At 46.6% G+C, this 27,327-nt stretch overlaps 2 protein-coding genes across 30 annotated transcripts in view; one reads left to right on the top strand and one right to left on the bottom strand.

Annotated features, from left to right (window-relative positions):
* Positions 1-11,699, top strand: part of DCAF6 (DDB1 and CUL4 associated factor 6) — a 172,487-nt gene extending 160,788 nt beyond the window's left edge. For all 7 annotated transcript variants that reach the window (XM_019952348.2, XM_019952349.3, XM_019952347.3 and 4 more), the window contains 4 exons: positions 1,577-1,733; positions 2,366-2,454; positions 4,384-4,489; positions 11,236-11,699. In XM_019952348.2, the coding sequence (XP_019807907.1) occupies positions 1,577-1,733; positions 2,366-2,454; positions 4,384-4,489; positions 11,236-11,300 (417 nt within the window). In that variant the 3' untranslated portion in view covers positions 11,301-11,699. The remainder of the gene's footprint in view (positions 1-1,576; positions 1,734-2,365; positions 2,455-4,383; positions 4,490-11,235) is intronic.
* The window catches only part of GPR161 (G protein-coupled receptor 161), a 59,884-nt gene continuing 37,696 nt past the window's right edge, over positions 5,140-27,327 (bottom strand). For 16 of the 23 annotated variants that reach the window (XR_012331747.1, XR_012331731.1, XR_012331761.1 and 13 more), the window contains 4 exons: positions 25,177-25,281; positions 21,792-21,908; positions 19,443-19,771; positions 11,350-15,587 (listed from right to left, as the gene is read on the bottom strand). Coding sequence is in view for 1 of the 23 variants with exons in the window: in XM_033855438.2 (XP_033711329.2) it covers positions 19,506-19,771; positions 21,792-21,908; positions 25,177-25,281 (488 nt within the window). In the remaining 22 variants the exon portion in view is untranslated. Of the gene's footprint in view, positions 10,793-11,349; positions 15,588-18,344; positions 19,772-21,791; positions 21,909-25,176; positions 25,282-27,327 lie in introns of those variants that run through there. The other 7 variants (XR_012331736.1, XR_004526301.2, XR_012331742.1 and 4 more) reach the window with 7 other exon arrangements.

Below are 27,327 nucleotides of genomic sequence, written 5' to 3'. Positions count from 1 at the left end.
TTTTGCGGTTTGCGGGCCTCTCACTGTTGTGGCCTCTCCCGTTGTGGAGCACAGGCTCCGGATACGCAGGCTCAGCGGCCATGGCTCACGGGCCCAGCCGCTCCACGGCATGTGGGATCTTCCCGGACCAGGGCACGAACCCGTGTCCCCTGCATCGGCAGGCAGACTCTCAACCACTGCGCCACCAGGGAAGTCCCCACTGCTTCTTTTTTGCTCTCTCACACTTGTTGTCTACTTTCCTAGTAGATTTTTTTAGTTCATATTAGTGCCCTTTGTTGGTTTTGGAGAGAAAGATTTGGATACATGAAATCCAGGTTCCTTGCAAAATATAGTCATATTAATGATAACTCTTTTAAAGATTGACAAGTAAAGATTTGTTTTAGTCACCTTGTCTTTCTAGACTTTAATTTCCTCATCTATGAAATAAGAATAGACCAGATGATCTCTAAGATCTTTTCAAGTTTTTATAACCCAGAAGTCTATATACCCAATGCAATATTAACTGTTTACTAAGAGAATCTTGTGAGATGATTAACATAACTGTTACTCCGAACCATTTATATCTAGAAAGTGTTCTCATATATTCATTGAGTTATCAAAAAGTATCTACAGAATCCGTTTTAATCTGCTTTCTTTAGAGTCAAGGCAAAAAGTAACTTTGGGATGGGGAAACAATTAGCTGTCTCTATAGATATCATTGGTAGTAATAATTTAATCATTCTGGAAAGCATACTCATTATTGATAGAGGTAACCAATTTATATTTCTTGCATTTTGCTGGTTAAAATTTTGAATGAAAATAATTAGGGACAGGAATGGAAAAAAAAAAGAAGACAAGTAAATATAAAAGTATTCCAAGTAACAAAAAAACTCCTCCCCTCCTTTGCTTTGCCAAAAATAGCAAAGTAGCAGCTGCACTTAAAATGATTTCAAAAATTCTGATATGAAGTACAAAGAAAGATTTTTGATGGTTCATTCATGTGCATCTGCTGAAAAATTCCATCATAACCATTCTAACATATCCTTTGTCTCATTGCTTCATAAAAGTAAATATGTATTTATATCTTTCCTTCTTGATTGTGAGAGCTTCTAATAGCTAATAAAAAGATTGGTACTTTTTGTTCTTTTGGCATAAAGCAAGATACAGGAGGGAACAATTCATTTTTTTCTATGAATTGTTTTTATTATCTTGTAAAATCGAAAATGGAACCGTTTTTGGAAAGTTCAATAACATATATATATGTTTCCATTATACTGTTCAAAACGCAGAAATCCCATTCATTCATTTAGCAGTTATTAACTCAGCACCTACTGTGTGCCAAGTACTGTTTCAGGCACTATAAATATAGCATTGAACAAAGCAAATCCCTATCTTCATGGGGGACTTTTCATTACTTACTGCCACTTTATCCCTGCTGATAAATCTCTATCATGATTTCAATATACTAGAAGACAAAGGCTCTCTTCAATTTTTTATTTTCTGAGCCAATTAACTGTTTTAACTTGAGAATAGACTAAATCTTTTTTAATAACTTTGATTTGAATTCTCTTATCATTTCCTTTTTTTTAACCCTTAGATAAAAGAAGCCAATTTCTGGGGTGCTAACTTTGTAATGAGTGGTTCTGACTGTGGCCATATCTTCATCTGGGATCGTCACACTGCTGAGCATTTAATGCTTCTGGAAGCTGATAATCACGTGGTAAACTGCCTGCAGCCACACCCGTTTGACCCAAGTAAGATGACCTTTTATAAGGCAAGGGCTAGAAATCATTAGTATAATTAATCAGCTTCAACTTTTTCCTAGTTGTTAATATAAAAATAATCCAAATTATCCTAGAAGGCAGCCACTAGGGTCAAGTATTACTATTTGGGGTTTAAAACAAAAAACACTTATAACCTGCTTTGGGCAGAAAATATGGGGAAATAGGTTAACGAGTTTATACTCTTAAGAGTGCTTCTAAGTTTTTTCAGCTGTAAGACGTTTGGCTGATTGAACTTTTCACTACTTAACCAAATTGAACCTCCAAGCCTTTTAGTCTTCACATGTCTGAATTAATTTACCAGAACAAAGGAGCATTGGCTTGTTCTTGCCTTCCATTTGAAATTGCCCATGTTTCTCATAAAAGAGCAGTAAGTAAGAAAAAAATTCGAGTGATTTCAAGATGGTCTTAAAATTGTGTTCTAGAGTAACTTTTAGGAAATCTTCAAAATAATATTCTCAGTTAACAACTAAATGTATCAGTACAATTTCCATTCTAACTCAATTTTGCTGAACATATACATACGTGCATATATACATTATAAATGTACATGAATTAATGGCATATTTCTAAGCTTTATATTAATGTGAGCATTTTATTTCTAGTTCTAGCCTCATCTGGCATAGATTATGACATAAAGATCTGGTCACCCCTAGAAGAGTCAAGGATTTTTAACCGAAAACTCGCCGATGAAGTAAGATTTTTATTATACTTATTATAGAACATATGTCACTTTGTTCCCGAACTGCTGTTTGAAGAAGAATCAAAGCAGCTCATTTTGTTATTAGCTGGTAACATAAAACAAGTTAATTCATTTAATGAGGTCAAATTTTAAGAAAAAGAAAAGTCAAGAATAAAACATGCCCACAATACTAGAGAGGTAAAAATTGGAATATTATTTGGATAAGTAGAATATTGATTATTGGTAGTAACAGATATAGTATATTGTAGTTGAAGAAACATAGGGTGACTGTTTGTGCTTATTGCAATGAAGAATCATTAAAAAAAAACCACGATGTCCTTTTAAGAAAATAGTTTTGCTATAGCTGTTCCCCATAATCATAGCCAAATAGGTAGCAGAACAAACGATTGGAGACTCTTTTCCTTTAGGATTATATTTTAAGATTTCCTCAGCTTCTGAAGCTACTGTGACATCACTAGTTTTCAAACTGAGTTCTCTGAAGCTCTAGGTTTTTTACAGAATTGGAAGCAGGAAGATGGATGATATGAAAGCTAAACTCTGGGCATTTCCTTCCCAACTGCAACGAGGGTTTTCATTTTTGGGTTTCCGTATAAGATTTCTTATGAAAATAAGGATCCATTGCATTAATCAGCTACTAACTAATTGTTGAACTTCTGTGAGGAGGGGATTGCAACTAAGGTTGATACCACCCCCTCTTAATAAAATAAGAGTTCATTGCTAAAAATATTAATGACTTGGAAAACTAGTTCTCTAGACCAAGGTTGACAGTTCACAGTGAAATTCCCACGTATACTTTTACTCATTTAATAGACATATATAAAACACTTGGTGTATGTCAGGCACAGTGCTGAATTGAAAAAGATAACCCCCTCCTTCAGAACTGAAAGACTCGTGGAAAAAACAGACATATAAACAGCTAGAATATAGTGTGCTCAGTGTCAGAGATGTACCCATAGTGTTTTGGAAGCCCGTAGAAAGGAACAGCCATGCTTGCAAATGGAATAGATGGGATGGGACGGTCTTCACAGAGGAAATAAGAATTGGACTGAGTTTCCTAGGCATACAAGGATCAAAGGAACATTTGAGACAGAAGCATCAGTGTGCTTCAAGTTACTGTAAGGTAAGTGAACCACCAGTGTGCTGAAACCTAGAGGACACATATGAAAGCAGCTCAGTTGGACTAAAAAGCTAGGTTGGGGCATGGTTGTAAAGGGCCCTGTCGGGCACCCCGATGAGTTGAAAAAGTATTGTAATATCATTGGGGGACTGCTGATCAGGTTAGCATCTTTTTCTTCCTCTCATGCTTTCCTTTCTTTCTTCCTGTTTTTCCTTTGCCATGACCTTTGCTTTTCCTCTTTCTTTTTTCCTTTGCCTGTGATTATCCATTAGCTCCCTAGGTGTTCATGGATGTTCATTTAGTCCAATGCTTGGTACTTAAGACAAAATTCATTGGTAACTCTTATCCAAAGGTTTATTTTTCAAGATTACTTTGCTTCAGTCAAGGTAACATTTTTCTTGAGGGACCCAAGTGACCCAGGGATAATAATTTAACACTGCTCTGTCACTAGAAGTATCAGTTCTACTAGATGGGAAAATAATAAACAGACACAAAGTAGACTGCTCTGGAAAACAAATTATAAGTAAAAATAAATTGAATTCTTGAATGTTTTAAGTAGCCTCAAGGTTTGACCTTTGTCTTTCTGCCAGTTGAAAGAGTAGTGTTCTCTGATCTTACTCTGTCGAATGCAAGTTAAAGTAATTATTTGGTACTGAGTAGCCTTAAGGTGGAAATATAGACATATATAGATACATAGGAAGAATGAAATAATTCCTGCTAATTTTTTACTGTTCTCCTAATCTCTAAGGAAAAGGTACAGTTACCCTGTGATCTTTGACATGGTTATTTAACTTGCCTCATAGGTTATAACTCGAAATGAACTCATGCTGGAAGAGACTAGAAATACCATTACAGTTCCAGCCTCTTTCATGTTGAGGATGTTGGCTTCACTGAATCATATTCGAGCTGGTAAGAACTGTCAGTGTACTATTAAAATCATTATTATATTTGAAAAACATTATTATTTAAGATCTACTTTAAAGGGATTTATTTTTTTAAAAAAGGGGGACTTCCCTGGTGGTCCGTTGGTTAGGACTCCGAGCTTCCACTGCAGGGGGCATGGGTTCGATTGGTTGGGGAACTAAGATCCCGTGTGCCATGCGGCACAGCCAATAAAGTGAAGTGAAGTGAAGTAAAAAGTAAAGTAAAAGTAAAAAGTAAAGTAAAAATTTCCTTAAATTACAAAGTCAAGGCAGCTTAACTTTTTTTTTTTTAACACAAGAGAAGTTTATTTCTTGCTGACATTAAGTCCTCTCAGAGGGAACAGGTGCATGGAAGGCAGCTTAACTTTTGAATGAGTTCTATGAATTCTTGATCTTAGTACAGTAATTTATATCCCCATGAGCCAACTTTATTGAAAAGTGTCAAAGTGAAAAGATGAAGTCATTTGAAAATTTTATCAGCTGTGCTTTTCTTCTCAGAGTGGAAGATCATACCATAAACCTTAAGATACGTTATAGTAAGTACCCTTTAATGGTAGGTTTGGTCAAAATCAGTCACAGCCGAGACAAAAATAAATGTAACGTGTTACTACAGAGGTTGAAACAGATAGCTCAGTATGTTTTTTTCAGTATTTTTCTGTTTTAGATGATAAACTGTGAGGTTCAGTGCCACAGATACAAAATTGCATATATTATAACTAATATTCAAGAAGGAATGGAATAACCTGTGTTCATAACAGTAGAAAATATCCAGTATCCATTATAAACAAAGTGTTTATCACTCTTCACTGATATCACAAATTTCTTCATATGTTGGGTATTATTTAATAAAAACAACCACCACCATTTATGGAATACCTGTAATGTATCAGGCAATATGCCAGTCATTTCACAAATTTATCCTCAGTTAGCTCCAACCCTTTACAAAGTAGATTATTTGTAATAACTCACCCCAGGTCACATAACTGATAAATGGTAAAGCCTGAATTTGAAACTAGCTTCCAAGCACTTACTCCCCTTTTACCTACAAATTTCACTTTCAGGAACACGTTCAAGTCATGAATAAGACACACAGTCCTCTGGAGGACCTGACCTCAAACTGCTTTTCTAGTGCATTCTTTCCTTCTCTATCCACTCCATCCACTCTGGCCCTCTCTGAATTTTGGGGTACATCAAACTCTTTCCCACTTCAGAGATCTTTCTAATCATGATGTCCCCTCCCATCCTCACTCTTTATTAGGATAATTTCCATTTCAGACCTTCAGGTCTATATAAGCAGTAGATTATATATCACTTTCTCAGAGGGTGGGGAAGGGAGAGCTAAGTATTCCAGGCAAAATAAAGAGTATGTAGCATTTGTCTAAGTCCTGGAGGAGAGAGACTGTAGTACCTCTGAAGCATTGAAAGAAGCCCCTTATGTCTGTAATTAAAAGAGCTGGAGAGAAAATAACCCTCAAATTGTAAATATTAACTATTACCAGGAAAGAGTGAAAATTTCAAATAGTCAAAACAAAAAATAAACCTAAAATGTAAACAGAAAATGTTTGTAGTCCAACAAAATATTATTGTAGTACTTCTAACCACTGTAACATCTTTTGATCTGTTTTCTTCAGTAACAATCAGTAACCTTAAAAATTCACTTGGATTTCAGATTTGAGGAGGCAGCATTTTATAGAACAAGAAAAACATTTGCTGATTATGACAACTAAAATTTGCTTGTTCTTATGAAGAGTTCATCTGGTGAATGGTTCTTCCTGAGTTTTCCTATAGGAAACTAATTCTCCTTTCATTTGTGCAAGAATCTATTTTATTTTTTCTAATAAATTTATTTTTGGCTGCATTGGGTCTTCATCGCAGTGTGCGGGCTTCTCATTGCCGTGGCTTCTCTTTGTTGCAGAGCACAAGCTCTAGGCGTGTGGGCTTCAGTAGTTGCAGCATGCAGGCTCAGTAGTTGTGGCTTGTAGACTTTATAGAGTGCAGGCTCAGTAGTTGCGGCGCACGGGCTTAGTTGCTCCTCGGCATGTGGGATCTTCCCGGACCAGGGCTCAAAGCCGTGTCCCCTGCATTGGCAGGTGGATTCACTGCGCCACCAGGGAAGTCCAAGAATCTATTTTAAATAGGTGCTAATGTGTCAATGGTTTGTTAACTAATAGTTATTACCATCCTTCTTTGATTTTAGAATTAGATGTTTTATAATATAAAGGTTCCCTTTCTTCTATTTCTTTTTGTCAGCAGTCAAGGTTTAGTCAACTTAACTCACCCTCTTGTTTCTCTTAGGTAAAAGACTAGATAGAAAAAGGTACCCAAGAGTTTGTATTTCTGCTGCTTTTATCCTTAAGATGTCTAGTTATTTGATGAGTCAACTACTCCTTTCCTCTCCTTCCCTTCATTGTCCTGTATTCCAAGTACAATAATGTCTGCGTATTCAAGGAGAGTTAGTAATAGACTTTGATCATGGAAGCACAATCTAGCCACAGAATACTTCAGCCTTTCCATTACTCCACAAGGCTTCCTGGGAAATCAGCTCCTTCCTGCTTAAGCTGTGATTTTTAATGAAGAGTGCACTTTAAATCCCCCTTTTAAAACTACAAATACCTGGTTCCTATCCATGAAAGATTCTGATTCATTTCATCTGAATAGCGTTTGAGCTCCTGCATTTTAAAAAAGCAACCAAAATTATTCTCATGAATGCTGTACTAAAGACTTTTAGTCTAGGCAACTTCTTGAGAGAGAAAGGCAGTTCTGAGATTCCTAGAAGTTTTGACAGGCTTTGGAGAGATGGTGTGTGAACCATTCTAATCTTTTCTAAAATATGTTAGAATCTGATCAATTTACTCCCCTCCTTAAAATTCTCCTGGGCCTCCTCATGCTCTTAGGATAGAGTCCAAATATGTTAATATGGTTTATAAAACCCTGAAGCATCCCTTCATACCTCTGGACCTTGGCACACGTACATCTAGATCGCCACAGTGTTCTCCACGATGGATCTATAGAGCGTAACATCATATTGACTCACAGGCACTTACCCAGTCATACACAGATTCACTCCATCAATTATGGTAGCTTTACTCCAGAATATAACACATATTCATCTACCTTGGTCTCCCTGCTTCTGCTCTCGCCTTCATACAATCTGATTTCCACAGCACAGAGGGAGCTTTTTAAAACATGGGTCAGGGACTTCCCTGGTGGCGCAGTGGTTAAGAATCTGCCTGCCAGTGCAGGGGACACGGGTTCGGTCCCTGGTCCAGGAAGATCCCACGTGCCGCGGAGCAACTAAGCCTGTGCGCCACAGCTACTAAGCCTGCGCTCTAGAGCCCGCAAGCCACAACTACCGAAGCCCACACGCCCTAGAGCCCAGGGGCTGCAACTGCTGAGCCCACATGCTGCAGCTACCGAAGCCCGCAATCCTAGAGCCCGTGCTCCGCAACAAGAAGCAGCCACCGCAATGAGAAACCCACTCACCGCAACTAGAGAAAGCCCGCACACAGCAACGAAGACCCAACACAGCCAAAAATAAAACTAAAACGTGGGTCAGTAAACTTTTTCTTTAAACGGCCAGACAGTAAATAGGCTTTGTGGGCCATGTGGTTTCTGTTGCAGCTACTCATTTCTGACATTGTGGTGCAAAAGCAGCCACAGATAATATGTAGATCAAGGGCATGGCTCTGCTTTAATGAAACTTTATTTACAGAAACAGGCTGTGGGAGGATTTGCACAGGGGCCATAGTTTGCTGACCCACTTTTTAAAAATATACATTAGGTTATGTCACCCTTGCTTAAAATTCTCAGGGACTCCCCAGCTGCTCTTAAAACCCAGACTTCATACGCTGATCTACATGACCTAGACCTGCCAGCCACTGAGTCGACACATTCCAGTTTTCTCCTCGCCCACTACATTTCAGCCATAAATGGCTACTTTCCTCCTCAGATTCGTCAAGCTTGTTAGCATATTTAGGACCTTTTCACTGGCTGTTCCCTCTGCCTTTTAGGCAACTTCGTCCAACTTCACTAATAATTGAACGTACAATTGAGGTCTCAGCTCCAGTGTTACCTCCTTAGAAAAGTCTTCCCTAGTCGCCCAGTGTGAAGTTGTTTCATGTGCCTTCTCACACCCTCCTTCTCATTCAGTCACTCTCTGGTCATTGCCTATTTCATCAAGTACTTATTCTAACTTCATTTCTTTATTTTTGTCTTGCTACACAGATTAAAGGAGAAAAATACCTTTCTTATTTTCTGTTTTTCTCCTCTAGAAAGTGAGCTCATTAAGACCAGAGACCTAGTTTGTCTTATTCAGAGCTGGACAGCTAGCTTCTAGAACAGTGCCTAGCATATAATAGTGTTTCGTGAATGAACGGGTGAACAAATGAATGAACTTCTAGTATCAAATCTTTAGCTAACGATGAGTCTTGTATTGACTCTGTTTTGTTGGAACACAGGTTTCCTTGGGGTATTTTTTTCATATCTCCCTTGTCCCCTCCCCACACCCCCAGCAAACTTAATCTCTTCATGATCTTATCTTTTCCGATCAAAAATAATTTCTTGAAGAAATATTTCTAACAGGGAATTACAGGAACCTTTCCACAAATGTAAACCTTACTTACAGGAGCAGTTTGGTGTTGTCAACTTTCGAAAACAGTGGATACAGAAGTGATTATTTCTAGTTTTCATTTAAAAGAACACAGTGTTCTCAGATCTCCGTGGTCTGTAATTACCAGCCAGAGATTTGTGAAAGTGTGGAACTGCTTATCAGTTTTCCTACCTCAGTAGCACTTTGTGGACAAAAAGATTTCATTTAATTTATTCTTAGAAATTGGGTTTCTATTCTGAGACATGACTGGGCAGCAGTTAAGTGAGAAGGATTTGAGAAACGGACAGCTGTTCTGCCCTCTTCCTCATTCCACAAGCCACTGTCAGTTACCGTGTGACCCGTATGAGACTCCAGGGGCCCTCCCTCGCCTTCTTGTCACTTGCTTTGGACTCTGCAGAATTCTAATGTCTGCTGTAAACTGCTTGATTTGAAGGCTGTGACATTTCCTCCTTCCCCTCCATGTCCCCCTCTTCATTCGTAAGTGTGACAACCAGAAAGAATTTGGGCCACCCTACACATTCTGAAATAGGCTGATAGTGCTTCCTCAGTCTCCAGTAATATGACAGAATAGGTTTGTTGAATATACTCAGTTGTTGTATCCTATTCACGATACTATGGTTAAGCAGAATAGCAACTTCATGTTTTTTTCTCTCATGAAAGTATATCATCCAATAAAAAGAGTGTAATCTCTTTTATACTAACATCCCTTAGGTAGCCTTTTATTGATCAGAAAGTCTTCCACTGTGTTTAGATTCCTTAGTGACCTGTGAAGGTCTGTCATCATCTTATTTTGTTCATTTATTTTACAAATGTGTATTGAACACTTATTATATAATAACAGCTAAAATTTGTATAATTCAGGTTACAAATCATACACACATACATTATCTCATTAGTTTGACATTGAAATGGAGTTGGCGTAGAGGGGATTTAATCTAATTCACTTGGACAATTAAACATACAATCCCTTCTGTATACTGGTGTTGTTGACTTAGAATCCAATGGGAGTGTTTAAGCCTCTGTAGATAATAAAATCTCAGGATTCCGTTTTCTCTGGGTGTTGACAGTGGGACGGAACTGTTTCCCCGTGTCTAAGCCTTTTTTCCCGCAGCTTACCCTGGAGAAATCTTTCTGTGATAGAAAGGGTTCCACGCTAGTGGTGGTAGTGATTCGGTACTGTTGCCTTCTTTACATACCCTAACGTAATATATCTTATCTTAGTAAAACTGACGTTCATTTATTTGATAAACCTTCATTGAACCTCTCATACTAGACCCTTAGGACATAAAAGAAATAACTACCATCTTCCCAGGAGCTCACAGTCTAGTCTGTAAGAAGACAGGCAAACAAGCTATTACTGTAATTATTACACGATACACACAGAATATTCTGGAGTGTGAAGGAAGGAGTTCATAACTCTGCAGGTTGGGTATTTGAAAAAGTCTGGGGGAAGTTTCACACAGGGAATAATAGTCGTATTGAGATGAGTAAGCAGAACCATTACAGCTGAAGAACTGGGTGAAGGTGTCCCAAGCAGAGGAACAGCAAGTGTAAATCATGGAACTTGAGAGGACGTGCCGTGCTCACTCGCCGGGCTGTAATTGTACACTCCCTTGAGTGTTCAGTCTAGATAAGCTCCTTGATGACAGAGACTGTGACTGTTTTGGTCACCATTGTATCCTGGAACATAGCAGATATTTAAGAAATGTTTTTATAAACAAATACACAGATCCTCAAGAACGACCACCAAATTCTCTTGCACAGCTTGCCTCTCACTCCCCTTGGTGACACCTGATACACCTCCTAGGGCTCCCAGGCTCCCAGGAACACGGTTTGAAATCATTGCAGTAGACCACAGTAGATCAAGATCTTTAGGGTTTTTTCTTTGTACTTTTTATATCTTTGGAATTACATGAATATTCAAAGTTGAGAGTGCTGTGTTTCCTTTACTCTTTGTCTCCAGAGGCAAAAATAACTTTTCTACACACAGCTGTGAACTGATTTTTACATGATGATGTGCTGAATTATATACATTTTAATCAGTTTTGAACAAAAGGCATTGAAACTTATTTTAATTGTAATAATAAAGGTATTTCGTTTTGTCTCATATCTGTGTCTTCCAGACCGGTTGGAGAGTGACAGATCAGAAGGCTCCGGTCAGGAGAATGAAAATGAGGATGAGGAATAATCAGCTCTTATCGGCAAGCACTTAGATGTTCGGAAATTTGTATAAGACATTTATATTTTTTTCTTTACAGAGCTTCAGTGCAATTTTAAGGTTGTGGTTTTTTGGAGTTTTTCCCTTTTGGGGGGATGACCTAACATTGGTTTGGAATGACTGTGTGCATGAATTTGGGAGTGTGTGTAAAACAAAACTAGCGAAATGTTTTAAAAACTTTTTGCCATGTATGAGGAGTGCTAGAAAATGCAAAGTGCAATATTTTCCCTAACCTTCAAATGTGGGAGCTTGGATCACTGTTGAAGAGTAATTTCCATTATAGTGAAAATGTTGGTTCAAATAAATTTCTACACTTGCCATTTGCATGTTTGTTGCTTTCTAATTAAAGAAGTTGGTTGTTTTAAGATATCCTGACTTTGACTATTTAATGCCTTGATACCTTGACCCACGTTTTCCAAATCTTTTCTTGTAACCTAAGATTGTCTTTCTCTGTTCTTTTCTAGATTAAATAACCTTTTCAGTTTTGACTTCTGTGTGACAGAATCACACAGAAGAGCTTTTTTTCATTTCTCCTTTCAAAGTACTTTATCTCCACCCCCAATCATCATCTCTCACGATCAGTGGTCCCTCATTACCTGAGTTCAGGGGTCAGGCTATGAGCAATCCCAGAGCATCATGGATACTCACACACCATATTAGCACAAGCCAGTTCTGAGAGCTCTGGCTTCTAGCCTTCCTTTCTCCAACTTCTAGGTTTCAACTGAAAGTGCTGACCATCCAGTCTTCTAATTCCTGGTCTTCCTCCTCTCTGGGGTCCACCTTCACTCGACTTCTTAAGCCATCCACACCCAGGTCTGTGTCTTGCAGGTTACGACTTGAAGCTGCACCTGCAGACTTAACCCTTCAGCCATCCTCTCTCCTGTCTCCTAAACTGTCATGCCCACTCTCATTGGGCCATGAACAGACTCACAGGTGTGGCCAGGCAAAGCATCCTTCTCCCGTGTGGAGACCAGGGATGGCGCCTCCCCGGAACATGGCTGCAAGCCCAAGGACACCTGATGCTGAGAGAAGACAGACTGGCTTTCTGGAGAGAGGAAAAATAACTCTAGTTGGCTCGGTAACTTCAGTTGGACTTCAACATCTAGCTCTTAGCCTGGGCAGGACGCATATGTCTCCATATTAGGAATACGCTGAATGGTCAAAGGGAAAGAAAGGAGTGAGTTAGAAGTTTAGCCAAACAGGGCAAAGGCATGATTTCCAAAAAGTGCCAGGTCTCAGTTTCTGGTACCCAAATAGTTATGTGATCTGCTCAAGCCATGTGACTTCTTTGGGCTTCTGTTTCCTCCTCCCTCAGATAGAGGTAGTCATATTTGCACCACCCATGTCCCAGGGGCTGTGTTAGGACCCCACGAGAGGTTGAAGGGTTTACAGAATAACTGAAAGGACAACTGCGGCGCACAATATGACACTACAGAGGGATTATGCCATAGAGAAGTGCTGGAAAACCGACAGCCCAGACTGGAGTACTCAGTGGGGTCAAGGGTGACTCTGGCAGGAAGAACAAGAGGAGAAAATCAATGGCGTTTGTTCACTCTGGCGCAGGATGTCGATAGTGGAGGAGGCTGAGCAGGTGGGAGTGGGGGGATTCTGAACTTTTTGCTCAGTTTTGCTGGGAACCTAAAACTGCTCTAAAACTGTTCTTTTTTTTTTAAAACCCAAACATTACAAAGTGGTATTTGTCCAAGGAATCAGGCCCCCTGCCTTTAGCGATTTTGTAGTTTGGGTGTTATATGTTATAAAGGAGCAGGGCAGGCCAGACAAGCAGTCAAGGAGGCAGCTAGGAGAGAAGACATTCTACAGAGGCAGAGTTCACGAGTCCTGGCCGCTTCCATGGTCCAGTGTTTGTTGCAGGGGAGACAGTGGACCCCAGGGCTCACTTACCCACTTAGACAAGGAATGCGGCTTTAGTGGTGGCAGGTGTTGGGTCAGACAGAGGTGGTGGGCTCTGTGCCTTGAGGCTGTTCCAAGTCTCTGATAATCTACCACCCGCCCTTTGACTTCGGTTATGGGATGGACATATCGAGAGACAGCACTGCTATTCATTAAACCTCCTTTAGAACTCTGGGTTAACAGTGTTTGTTTGTTGTCTCTTTCTTGGTCACTTCCACGCCACTTAACGATATTCCATGAAGCTAATTTTCTTGCGGGAATTCATGAAAAACACATGGATGGATGGACCCAGGCGACTGTGGTATGGACTGTGCAACGGTTGGCCCCTTCCTGCTCAGTCTCCTTCCTCTCTTTAGCCCATGGGAAGGGAGGCTGGAGACAGAGACAAGTCTGTGGAAAACAGGGGTGGGGGTAAAGGGGGAGACACCCGAAAACGTCCACAAGCTCAAGCACAAGTTCACAATTTGCACAGCCCTACACAGACCAAAACCCAGATACTTAATCAGGTAAACAAAACTATTCTAAGTACACTCTTACTTTTTGATAAATATTGGTTTATAATAATCCTAAGCATTTTTTAATCTTAAAAATAAGCGTCCAAAAACTTCAAGTGAACTATATTTTAGGATCAGCTGGTCTTTATCTTGAAGGTTGGTTTTGAACCACCTTTGCATCCAGGGGTCCCTTATCAGAACACAGCATAGGGCTCTGTCCCTTAAGCATGTCCACGTCACTGACAGACCTATTTCCAGCCAGACAGGCTCTTTCCCCTGGCCGCCTGCCCGGGCCTGTGATCCTCCCTAGGACTGTCTTTTCCTTTGGGAGGGTCAGACTCACCAATGATTAGTGATACTTCAAGATGGTGGTGTCAAAAGGAAAAACAGGGCTTTCCTGGTGGCGCAGTGGGTGAGAGTCCGCCTGCCGATGCAGGGGACATGGGTTCGTGCCCGTCCGGGAAGATCCCACGTGCCGCAGAGCGGCTAGGCCCGTGAGCCATGGCCGCTGAGCCTGCGCATCCGGAGCCTGTGCTCCACAGCGGGAGAGGCCACAACAGTGAGAGGCCCGCAAACCGCAAAAAAAAAAAAAAAAAAAAAGGAAAAACAGAAGTGGCTTTTAATTCTTAAGCTGTTAATACTGCTCAGGAAAATGCTTTCTGAGGGAAATGAACACAGCTTTGCGTACTTTGTTCTCCTAAAAATAACAGTGAGCAGAACTGTGCTCTTGGTAATCTTATGCAGATTTGAGTTTGTGCTTTGAATTCTTTCCAGTGAATCCAGCCACCTTAGGCCTGCAGTTTTTTATAGGTCTGGCAAGCAGATATTCCAGTCTCCCAAACTCCTTGCTTTACAATAGTCCTACCTACCCAGTAAAGCCCTACTGGCCTTCTAATAATGATGACTGTTAACTATCCCTCATCCTCCTCGAGCTGCAAAGCTGGCTCTTTCCCTCTCTCAGTCACATGGCCAAGACCTGGCGTTTCAGCCCCCACCCTGGCTTAATCTCCTTTGAGACCTTGGACAATTCCCTTCACCTCCCTAGGCCTCCTTGGATTCTGTGTGTGCCCCTTCCCAACCCAGAAGGACGGTCCGGCTCTGCCCCCTCTTGTAGTCACATACGACTGTGCTCACAGCCGTTCTCCTTTGCTTCAGGGTGAAAAATGTGATTTCCCTTCACTCTCCCATGGAATTCACCTGGGGTTCTGTGTACACTGTGGGTGGCAGCATGGACTCCTGCCCCTGCGCTGCCCCTTCCCTCAGGGGCTCGGAGACTCACAGAATCTGAACCCCAAAGCCAAGGCCAAGCAGTCACTGTCACTGCAGGATGGGGCTGCCCTGAGACTCCAGGTCACATCTCAGGGAGAGCATCCCTTCTGGGCTGTAAGGGAGCTCAAAGCTGAGCTTGTGCTTTGATTCCAGATGCCACAGCAGCCTGGGGCTCTACCATCTTCGATAGCCAGTAACAGAAAAGCTCAGTTTCGCCCCTTCAGATCTCCTGAATCCCAAGTGCCACTTAGCCTTTACCCCCTCCTCTCTATCGTCTTCTCCTTTCTCACCACATCCCTTCATGCTGTACGGCAGACGTGACGATTCCTACGGCAACAACCTTCAACACCTCTTATCTGGGATAACGGTTATCTTTTTAAGATTCTCACTTCTTATCACCAGAGCCCTGTAAAACAAGAATAATACACCCACCTGCAGAGTGGAGAAGAAACAGCAAGGGTTCAGCATCCGCTATGCCCCAGGCACTGTGTTGGATGCCCTAATCCACATAATCAGAGGGCCCCCTGGAGTCTGTGTCCCCACATAGAAACAGAATACAAAGTTCATTTTATAGATGAGGAAACTGCAATACAGAAAGATCGAGTAATTAGCCCAAGGACACCTTACTCAGAAGCAGCAGCGTGGAATCCGAACCCAGAACGTCCCATACCAAAGCCTGCACTATCCCCACTGTATCATTTGCAGTGAGATAAAGCATTTGGAAGTGCCCAACTAATGCCTAGCACATGACGGGCACTCAGATGTCTTAACAGGTCAGGCACACAGTAGGCACTATGTGCTAGTTCCCTGTCTCATCCTTTGGTAGCCACATCACCTTCACAGTTCCTTCCAGACGGGAGACGGCTGGGGCTCAAGGCTGAACCCTTGTCGTGAGTATATCCCGTGGTCCATCCGCAGACCTGTCTCTAATCTGCAAGTATTTCAGGGACCCACTATCAGGATAGACAAAATACTCATCTAGTTAAATCTGAACAGGCCAGTAAAGTCTCTCACTGTATCAAAGCGCTTTTCCTCCCTCTCCTGTCCACTCCAAACTACCTTGGCCTATTGCAAACACTTGAATTAGTCCCGCCGTTCACTCAGAGACTACCCAGCAGCTCCTTAAATGAGAATCAAAGAACATTAGCACCAGATGGCCCTTGTCTTAACATTCCTCAACCCCGTTTCTACAGCAGTGATTTGCTTAAGCTCACACAGCTGAGCACTGGCAGTACCTGCAACCCCGAATGGGGTCACACTTGTAAGCAAGCTAGCTGGGTGGTCCTTTAAAGGCCGAGGACTGCAGTGGAGACCAGGAGCTCAGAGTAGGTGCTCGAAGCCAGAAGCAAACGAGCCTTCAGCTTTACCCTTAGCTCTTCCCGGTGGGGAACTGCCAGCGGCATCGCAGCCACACTGCTGCCACCTAGTGTCGAAGGCCCTGAACTCCAGTCTTGGTGCGTCTGGCCTGGGAAAAGGCTAGGGATTGAGCTGTGTGCTCAGTGGCGTGGCACTCCAGTGCCTTCTGGGTCACACTAGCCCCCAAACCTGGTATCTGGGGTATAGCACTGGGGGGGACCCGGTCAAGTGGCAATCTCTATGAAAGAAGCAGAGATGGGCAACAGTCCTAAACGTGGTCCTGTCAAAACCAGAAGATGCAGGACTGAGGTTTTGACGTGAACAAGTGGCCAAGTGTCCCACCTGCCACTGTCCACGTGGCCCCCTCAGGAAGTCCTCAGGCTGCCACTGCACAGCAGAATAAAGCATTATAATGGGCCTGGGTTCAGCGGGGGCAGTTGGGGTTCTGCACTAAGGACAGGGGTCCTCAAAAATCCTCTCAGAAACGTCAGAGCATGTGGGGATTATGTCCTCGCGCTCTCCCCCATCCACCTCCTTTTGCTCTCCTTTCTCTCGCTTAGGCTGAATCAAGGAAAATCTGAATTCATGAATATGGAAAATATGGTTCCAGCTGCCAGACATCCTCCAAGGCTTGGCTCAAACAGTCACCTCCTACATGGTGCTACCCCTAACTCCTTCTAATCGGAAATATTCACCTCCCTCTGGAGCCCACAGTTCTTTCTATAATCATTCATGGACTTTGCAATTTATTAGCTTCAGTCTCTCCCAGGTCTCTCCCTACATAAGAGTGAAAACACTTTAGTGTTAGTATTCACAGAGCCTAGCTTGGTGCCTTGCACACGCTGGAGGTGCAGTGTCTGGTAGATGAATAAATAAACGGACCTCGGTAGAAAAGAGGAAACGCACAGAATGCTTTCAGGAAGTGCAGTACTGCTAGATTGGCTTAGATTAAATCCTAGTGTATCTAAGCTAGTTTGGGATTAGCCAGTGAGGACTTGGAGGCCGGGAGATGTCTCAGGACTCTCTCCCTAGAGCCCAGCTAAGTACAGTCCGGGGGAAGCACTCTCCAGCCCCTGGGTTGCAAGTCACTTTGCGGCACTCAAAATGCCCTAAGGGGTGGGGGAGGGGTGGCATCGTGGGCTATTCCAACCTAGAGGTAAAGGTCCCTGCCCTGTTCCACCTTGGTGCGAACTAGAAGCTCAGGCGTATGGTCCCTTTAGAAACTAGACAAGGACAAGTGCTAGGAAAAAATACATGCAGAAAACATAAAATGCCCTCAGGTTTCGGAATGCCACCCAGTAGTGACAGCAGAGTCTGACTGATCTGCACATCTCATCGGCAGAACCCAAGGGTGAAACCACCTTCTGATCCTTCCCACTCCCATCCAGAATGCAGACCCGTGGCTGGCACCCGGCTGACCCACAGGAGTTGCTGATGAGTTTGATCACCGTGAAGGTAGCAGCCCCCAGGTCTCAGGAAGTCTTCTGTAGATTGCAGACCAGGGGACCAGCCAACCACTGGGTCTCTGCCACGCAGCAAAGAGACACTGCCTCACTGAGAGCTAGCTAGACCCCAATGGAACGCCACAAAAGTGATTCCCTTTCTGGGATGGCTGCCTCATAGCAGACGCAGGTAGATCTCCTCAGGATGTACCCTCTGCTGACCCCCGGGAATTCTGAAGGCGGGGAAAGGCCTGCACTTGGCTGGCCTAATCACCCAAGCTGAAGGGCAGGCACAGGTGGTTCACGTCACCACAGCCACCGCTCCAAGCCCACACATGTAACTGCCATCCCAGCTCCAAGGGAGAGAGACCTAACATACAAGCCACAATGCGTGGCCCACTTCCGCCTCTGCCCCCATTTAAGTGTCTTGCCGGCTGGCATCCTGTCAGAACGGTGCTCTAGACACATCGGATCAGCCCACGTACCCGGGCTTGCAGCAGTGCTTCACGTGCCCACTAGAAACCACACTCAAAAGCTGTGCAAACGTTGGTCCATGGGTCACTTTTTTTTTTTTTTTTTCTAACTTACAAATTCAGAGAACATCAAAGATCAGAGTTAGAAATGATCCCGGCCACCATTCAATCCAACTCCTCACTCCCTTATCTTATTTTCCAGATGGCCTAGAGGTGACAGGGAGTCCCAATGACATGAGGAAGGTACGGCGGAGCCGGGCCTGCGCGCGGGTTGCTGACGCCAGGTCCAGCGTTTCTTCAAGTCTGTCTCCTCTTACACTGCTCAGGGCGGGGAAACAGTAGCTGCTGCCTACGGGAGTATTCCCTGGAGGCCAGCTAATGAAACAGTCCATCAAACATCACAAGCCGAGTCTATTCCATGAGGTCTTCCTATGTGAAGGGGATTCCCTCCAACGATAACAGTATCTCTAGTTCCCAGCAGCGCTTGGCCCCATGGCCCTTTCAGGCTCAGTTAAGATCGTGGTTTCATCCTAACCAAATGGATTTTTTTGTTTTTTTTAATTCTAGAAATGAAACATCTGGTATCTGCTCCTTCCTCCTGTCTTTTACAGTGGTTTCTCCCTTCTTATGAAATAGCAAAGACTCAGTCACTAGGGAGGCGGCCCCGTCCTCAGCCACAGCAGCCCCAGGCCTGTTGCGTCCGCCCAGCGGCCCGTGAGCTGTCCCTACTAGCACCAGCAGGTGGCGCCACCAGAGGCGAGGTCATAACCAGGACCCCAGGGCGCAGCACCTGGATCTGGGGAGCTCGGCTCCTGGGCTCTCCTCTGGGGACCATTTAGTGTAAAACTGACGGCCCGGCAGGGTCCACATCAACCACCCAGAAGCAGCGTCATCCTCCGAAGGGCCCTGGGAAGGGCTCGCCTCCTGAGGCCTCCGGGACAGTGCGTGGCTGGACCCCCAGGGCACAGGATGTGCAGAGGAGGAAGTGACCCACGCGGCGGTCTCCGTCTAAGCCGTGGTCTCTAGTTCCCCTCTACGGCCCACCTCCCACAAAGTCTCAGCCACACCTCCGTTGGCTCTGCTTTGTACTCTAGATGCCTCTGGTCCCATCGCTGAGACCTCAAGGAAGCCCACGTGTGGTCTCACAGAGACACGGAAGTCACTTACAGACATTGTGTTCAGCGTTTTTTCTGATGGCTGCACACCAGGGTATGTTGAGGGCATCCACCCTCACGTCTGCTCCGCGGCTAAAACGTTCCCCTCTTCGATGCTCTGCAGCTGCAGCCTCTGACTCGCGAGAGTTCTGCTGCCTCGGCGGCTCCCAAAGCCAACCCCGGGGACGGTCCGTGCGGCAAGCAAGACCCCAGGCAGCGCCTCCTCCCCAAATAAGTTGACTTTGGCTTCAGCCTCTATGGCTTTGGCCAAGCTGGCTGCGTAACTGTCCAAGGACTTGTGCACTTCGGCTCTCACGTGAAGAACAGGGTTCTTGGCGGCCTCTGAGAGAGAAGGCAGAGCAAAGGTTAGCGAGGGACCAGGACCGTGGCTGTCCCGGGATAGGCCTGCTCTTGCTTCACTGCCCCTGGGAGCGGAAGCAAACTGAGGTTAAGGGTGTGGGTTCTGGAGTCACAGTCCGTAAGGTGACGATCCTTGACTCCCCTACTTACTATCTGGGAAATCTTAGAAGTGTTTAATCTCATGTCGGTTACCTCATCTGTAAAGAGAAGATCCTGGCACACCCCTTACGTCATGGGGTTCCCATGCCCGTGCTAATTAGACAGCTCTTCCTAAGGTGCTTTAGCCTAGGTCTGGCTCATAGAAAAAGGCTTGATAAATACTTTCTATTAATGACATTCAAATTTTTACATCTTTGAAAGAGTTCTCTGGTCTTTCAGCTCCCTGGAGTGTATAATAGCTTTGGCTCTAAACTTCCACAAACCTGAATGTGGTCTCTGTCCTCTCCACCCTCGCTCAGAGATTCCCCAAAGCCATGGAGAACCTCAGGACTGGAAGGACATTAAAGGTTCAGGTGCCCCTTCCCCCAGGATTAGGACTCCTGACACCTAAAGTGCACAGGAGGGAGGGAGGGAAGGAGGGAAGGAGGGAGGGAGGGAGGAAGAGAGAGAGGGAGGGAGGGAGGGAGGGGGCCCTTCAATTTCACATCCATGGCCTTATGACTATTAACCTCACTGCCTGTTTCTCTCCTGACATTTTGGGAGGAACGGCGTATCCCCTACACCTCACGTTGTCTGGAGTAGGCAACTTCCACCCCATTCTCCAGGAAGGAAAGAGGGGAGGACCTCTGCCCTGCCACTCACTCCCGGGAGGACTGACAAGGTCTTACACACGTGCCTGCTCCCTGCCCTGCGTGCAGAGAAGGCGCCTTTGGAACTGCCGTCCCCCAACATGTAGGCTGGATGGGGCAGGCTTGGCCCTATGCGGGCTGGGTGGATTGCGGAGGGCTTCAATCCATTTTTTTTAACACGGGAGTAACATATTATAGAGCCCATGAAGCTGCTAATCCAAGCTCTGTTCTTGCATCCACTCTGCCCGTAAAGCAGACGAGTTGATATCTGCCTCCTTGACGCCCATGACCACCCCTCCATTCATCTGGAATCGGGGAGGGGGTGGTAGAAGAGATGGGACAAATTATGAACCTCAAACTCTGCCCCGGCCCATATTTATTTTGGTACTCAGCATTTCTGAAGAATTTATATCTTAAAGTCCCTGGACTCTTCCACCACATCCACATCCGGCCATGTCGGTGGCTGTCCTCACCACCGGGTGGGATTCAGAAAAAAAGAGATTCTTCCATCTGTGGGCAGCCTGGATGGCTCCTTTGTCGCTCTTCTAATCAGCATATCTGGATGGGAAACTAGACCCCAAGTTCCAGAGGCACCGAGAGCGCTGAGGGCTGAATTCAGAGCAACTGGAGCAGAAAAACGTAGGGACTGGATGACAGCAGAACTCATTCCTCTCACAGAATCCCAGCGCCCCCATCAGCTTCAGAGGCAACAGGCCAATCGAGACGGCGGCCTTTGCCTCCGGGGAAGTCGGCGCACTCACTGGGCAACGACTTCCATTTTCCCAGCCTCAAAGAGGGCAGGTTCAGACTCGTAACCACACATCATCCATGAAGGAAAGAAACCGCGGAGGGCTCAGAAACTGTTGTATCCAGTCGGGCAACTTCCTGAGGGAGGAGATGGGAATTTTGTGTGTGTGTGTGTGAGTGTGTGTGTGTGTGTGTGTCTGTGTCTGTGTGTGTCTGTGTGTGTGTGTGTGTGTGTGTGTGTGTGTCTGTGTACGTAGGCCACTGCTTGCCCAGCCTTAGGTGCTGCTTGCTCCGAGAGTTGGAAGCCTAAGGACTCAAGTGAGACTGGCAGGCCGGGAGTGAATGGGGCTGGGCAAAGGCGGGGGAGCCCTGGTGTGCTGGGGATGGGAGCAGGCTGGGCCAAGGAGCTTTCCTAAGATCCTTTCCCTTCCCCCGTTTCCCTGAAGCCGTCAGTCACAGAAACCCACCTTTGATTTGTTCCACTTCATCTTCGAACGTCACTGAGCTCCTCCTCTTGGGTGGGCAAGTGTGGGAGGGAGGGTTGTCATCAGACGTGAAGTCTTCGAGCAGCATGACATCCGTTCCTAAAACCAAGGGCCGATTGTGCGCCTACAACAGGCAACACCAAGTCCTTCTCGCCACCTTTCTCGCCCTCGCTCACACCCCTTGCGTCCCTCTCTCCCCTTTCATGTATTCAAACCCACAATCAGGTGCAACCAAGTGCCCTGCAGCATTTGCCCAGGACACACACTGTCTCTCGTCCCATTTCAGGGAGTTTGCAGCCAGCCACTGGGGCTGCTTCAGACACACCAAAAATACAGCAGCGTTATCCAGGCGGACGGGTTACCCGCCACAGCGAGCAGACTCACAAGTGATGAGTCTGCCAGACCTGGAATGGGGAAGGGCAGTCGGGCTGAGCGGAGGAGGGGGCTCTATTAAAGGGGCTTTGTGTTCACAGTGATCCTTCTTACAGTGTGAATTTCTATCATTCTAGTTAAAGTATGCCGTGCTAAATAAACATTTCAAACCTGAACATGTAAAGTTCTTTGGGGGCCAAAAAGGGATTGAGAAATATGCCCCCCAAAAAGTGGGGAAAAGGCAGAAAGGAAGGAAGTCCTATGAGAGAGAGCTGGGCAGGTGGGCAGGCAGGGGCGGGGCGGGGGGACCAGTCTTGTTCTGTCTTAGCCTCCAGCTATCAGTCCTTCAAGGCCTTGGTGCTCAGGAAATTAGGAAGAAAGGGGAGCTGGGAGCTCCTCATATGTGGTTTTTTTTTTTTTTTTTTTTTTTGCGGTACGCGGGCCTCTCACTGCTGTGGCCACTCCGTTGCGGAGCACAGGCTCCGGACACGCAGGCTCAGTGGCCACGGCTCATGGGTCCAGCCGCTCCGCGGCATGGGGGATCTTCCCGGACCGGGGCACAAACCCGTGTCCCCTGCATCGGCAGGCAGGCTCTCAGCCACTGCGCCACCAGGGAAGCCCCCCTCATGTGTTTTTGCAGAGCAACCTGAAAAGGCGTGTTCCTCTAGCGGACTTCGCAACATGGTGGTTAAGCACACAGCTTCCCAAATCGGACAGATCTACGATCACAGGCAGGATATTTAGTCCCTCAGCATCCTTCCATGCCTACAAAATGGGGATGGTAATTCTCTCTACCTCATAGAGTTGTTGGGAGGATTTTGAGTTGAGACGTGTGAAGATGTGACACATTGCCTGGCGCACAACAGGTGCCTCATCAATGAAAGTCATCACGCGTGAGGACACGGCTAATAAACAGCGGGGCTGAAGCTCACACTCCGGTCTGTGTGACCCCCAAAGCCCATGCTCTTTCTTCTGCCTACAACAGGGGTCCCCAAGCCCCGGGCCGCGGATCGGTACCGGCTGCGGCCTGTTAGGAACCGGGCCGCACAGCAGGAGGTGAATGGTGGGCACGTGAGCGAAACTTCACCTGCGGCTCCCCCATCGCTGGCATCACTGCCTGAACCACGCCCTCCCTGGTCCATGGAAAAATTGTCTTGCACGAAACCGGTCCCTGGTGCCCAAAAGGTTGGGGACCGCTGGCTTACGACACTGTCCCCTTACTCCTTTTTGCCTGGTCACCTCCTATGCACTCTTCAGGTTTTCACATCACTTCCTCAGAGAAGCTTTTCTAACACTGCCCTCCCCGCCGACAAGTTCTCCCCAACAGGGGGCACATACGACCCCGTTACGTGTCCTCACAGCACTCGGCTTCCCCTTCCATAGCTCTCATCACCCTTATAACCCTTAGTAAAAGCAGAATTATTGAGGTATAATTCGCATCCCACACAATTCACCCATTTAAAGCGCATGGGATGGCCGTCTTTCCCACTAGACGGAAAGCCCCATGAGGGCAGTTTACCACTACATCTCCGGAACCTAGCGCAGTGTCTGCTCAAAGCAAGGGCCTGGCAAGTAAATATCTGTTAAATGAATGAATGTCACTCTGCCTCTGGATTCCTGCTGGTTGTCTGAGAAGAGGGAGAGAGCCCGAGGAGAGACAGAGACCCTCCCGTCCTTCAAGTCACAGCAGGGACTCGGGCCTACAAGGGCGGGTGCTACCAGTGGTTCAAGCCTCCGGGCTGCCAGTGGGAGAACATCCTCAGGGAACGTTCTGCCTGCGGGGAAATGCTCCACGACAGGAGGCCTGGGCTGGGTCCCTGCCCACGGCCGGTCCCCCCGGAATTCCGGGACACAGGCTCAGGCCAAGAAACACAGGTCAAGGCAGAGAGGAGTTTTCCAAAGGTCCCGGCAGGAGAGATGCAAGAGCAGGGAGGGAAATGCCCACAGACAGCCTGCTATCGAGGGCCAGGATTTGGCACCCTCCCTTCACGCCCAGAACACGGACAGACAGCAGCCCCGGGACGGGGTGCTTCGTCAGCTCCATGAATGACTGACGTAGGGACACTGACAGCCTCTGCCCACGAGCCTCTCATCCAGTCATGAACTGGCAAGCACTGGGTGTGGCACTTGGGTCCCCAGAGCACCGGCAGCAGACTGTGACATCACAGAGCCTGCCGCTGGGGGGAGCAGTCCTGGGCGGCACCATCCCCTGGGCCGCAGCTACAGGGAGGGTCTGGAGAATGCTGCTGGAGATGTGTTTCTTTGGGGAGACCGAGTTCCCCATAGGCATGTCGCAGGGCATCTAATGATGGTGACAAGGTATCCGACCTGGTTGGAGCTGCCCTTGATAGAGGGACGGCTGCCCCAGCTCACAAATGGAGAAACGCGAAGGTTTAGAAACAGACTGAGCAGCTTGTCTGAGATAACACAGCTCTTAAAAGTCAATTCGAGGGCTTCCCTGGTGGCGCAGTGGTTGAGAGTCCACCTGCCGATGCAGGGGACATGGGTTCGTGCCCCGGTCCGGGAAGATCCCACATGCCGCGGAGCGGCGGGGCCCGTGAGCCATGGCTGCTGAGCCTGCGCGTCTGGAGCCTGTGCTCAGCAATGGGAGAGGCCACAACAGTGAGAGGCCCGCGTACCGCAAAAAAAAAAAAAAAAAAGTCAATTCGAGACTGAAAACCAAGCAGGTTGACTCCGGAGCCTGCACTGGACGATGGTTATTATAATTCGAGTAACAACTGACAATCATTTAGCATTTTAACTTTTCAAAGGCTTTCACTTAATTTGAATCTCACAACAACCCTGCATGGCAGAGAGAACAGGAGCTGAGATCCCCACTGTAGAGAGGAGGAAACTGGGGCACAGAGATGCTGAAGAGCCGTGACTGGACACCCAGACCCTTGCCTCTCGCCCCTCCACACCCTGGGAGACATCCCTCTCCCCACCAGCTCCCACCCGGCAGGCACTGGGGAAGCGCGACAGGTGAGGGGCTTACCTGAGTCCTGAGAGCAGCTGAAGCCGGTGTCCCCCGTGCTGCTGCTGTTACCCAGGGGCTGCCCGCCTGCCATGAGTGCCGTGAGGTGTGGGGACAGGCCCAGGTCTGCAAGGCAAGGTCAGCACTGACTGTACAATCCACGGCCCACCCAGTCCCCAGGGGCTTCGCCTCCGCTCCCCTGTCCGCTCTGTCCTCCTCGCAAAGCGTGCTCTCCACGCGCTGAGGACACGAAGCTCTTAGCTGCCCTTCCTTCACTTCGCCACTTGTTCCTATCCCGGGGAGTCTGTGACAGGATTCACTGGGTCCCCCCAGAGGGGGAGCGCTCGTGACAAACATCAAACACCAACAAGGCAGGTGGGAGAGAAAACGAGGTGAACAGTCCTGGGAGAAGATCTTCCAGTTAAGCACGGGTGCGTGTTTAACTCCCGAGATCCTACCTGAATACCAAAAGGGATGTTTTTTGAAGAGGCCGAAACCCCCAAATGAAGAGGATGTTTGTAAGTTGGAAGGTGGGAAGTGGGCAGTGAAACTAGCCCAGGAAAGAGCTGAGGCTGGCAGAGGGGGAGGCCTGGAAGGAGGCCCCCAGAAGCTCAGGAACTGGAGGCCCGGAGTCTCTGCAGGCAGGTGGGGCTTGATGGAAAGTCTCTACAGGAAGCAGTGGGTCCCCTCCACTGCTGTTCCCAGTTCGGGGTCCAGGCTCCCGTTCCCCATGTTGGCAGGAGAGTGGACAGAGTGAACTGGGGGACTCTGGCCTTAGCGACACCAGGCACATGGCAACGTGGCAAAAACCCCGAGGGAACGAGAGGCTACATAGTTACCAGTGGGGGCCCCGCCCCACTGCCTCACCTAACCTGGGCAGGAGACCAGAGACCCCGTCCCCAGGGAAATCCAGCCAGCCAGAGAGAAAAGCCCCACAGACCCCAAGATCTGGGTGCCCCGTGAGACGGCCCAGTCCCACCACCGCCCAGGGCTTCCCGCTGGCTTTCCTGGGCCGACTTACTAACCGTGAGGGACGGCAGAGATCACCAGATACTTAAGGAAAGGCACTAGCAGAGATGGGGGAATAAAAAAGTAAGGGAGGAAGGAGAGAAGGGAGAAAAAAGGATGTCTCGGGAGATGATGCAGGGAGCTTCAGAAAACAAACAGAATTCTAATTGGGTGTCCTTAGAAAATTGAGAAAATAATGACTCCATGAACAAAAGAGCTGGAGGCCATAAAGACCATGGAGTTAACAAAAAAGGCACTCTTAGCAATTAAAAAAAAGCACAGAAAAGTCAAACTCCTCCGATCTCACGAGGAAGACCTACCTACCTGCCACGAAGGACCACCAGCGTTCCCCCCCAGCAAACCTACAGAGAGGAGACACCTCCACCCTGTACCTTCATCCTAATTCTTCTGAGGGGACAAAGCGACATGACACACATGCCCTCCTTTCTCCTTCAGAGCCACGGAGGAAATGATGGGGGCTGAACCCGTGCAGTCAGAGCACGCTGCTCTCATGACCTGTGGGGAAAGCACTTTTGCAAGGAGCCTTCCCCTCTCCTGGGGGTCGGTGTGGAGGTCTGGGGCCAGAGAAGAGCCCAAACATGATCAGCCATCTCCAGGGTCTTGGCCTCAGAATATGACTATGTCTCAGCTGGAAGCCCGGCTTGCGGAGGGGTGGGTCGCCGGGGGAACATCCACTGCCACCCGGGACGGCTGAGGCCACAGTGGGTTCTGGACGCCATCTCTGAGGCTGCAGTGAAAGCCAGGCACAAGTCCTGGTCTCTACCAGTGGGAGAAATCACTGGAGCCAGACCAATGCGGCTCGGCTAAGAGACGTGGAAACAGGGCAGCCGGGCGGCAACTCTCTATTCTGTTTATCCAGCATTTTACCACTGGAGAGCAGACTCAGTTACCCTGAGTTTTTTCACATGAAACAACAACACATCTACTGGGCTGGGCCCAATCCACCCCCTTTCACAAAATTTTTTTTAAAAAGAAAGAAAAAAAAAAGGCACAAAACGACAGGCACAGGGATCAGATCAGAAGCCTGGAGTGGCCAGAAAAGTCATGAGTGCCTTTGAGCGGCTAAAAGAACAGAGTGCAATTCTGGGGTGACATTGGCACTTTGAAGTAACCAGAAGACCTCTAGGTGGCGCCAGGAAGGGA

The sequence above is a fragment of the Tursiops truncatus genome, chromosome 1, assembly GCF_011762595.2.
Source record: "Tursiops truncatus isolate mTurTru1 chromosome 1, mTurTru1.mat.Y, whole genome shotgun sequence".
Classification (NCBI taxonomy): domain Eukaryota; kingdom Metazoa; phylum Chordata; class Mammalia; order Artiodactyla; family Delphinidae; genus Tursiops; species Tursiops truncatus.
The sequence above is the reverse complement of the archived record's forward strand: the minus strand, read 5'-3'. Positions and strand labels throughout refer to the sequence as shown.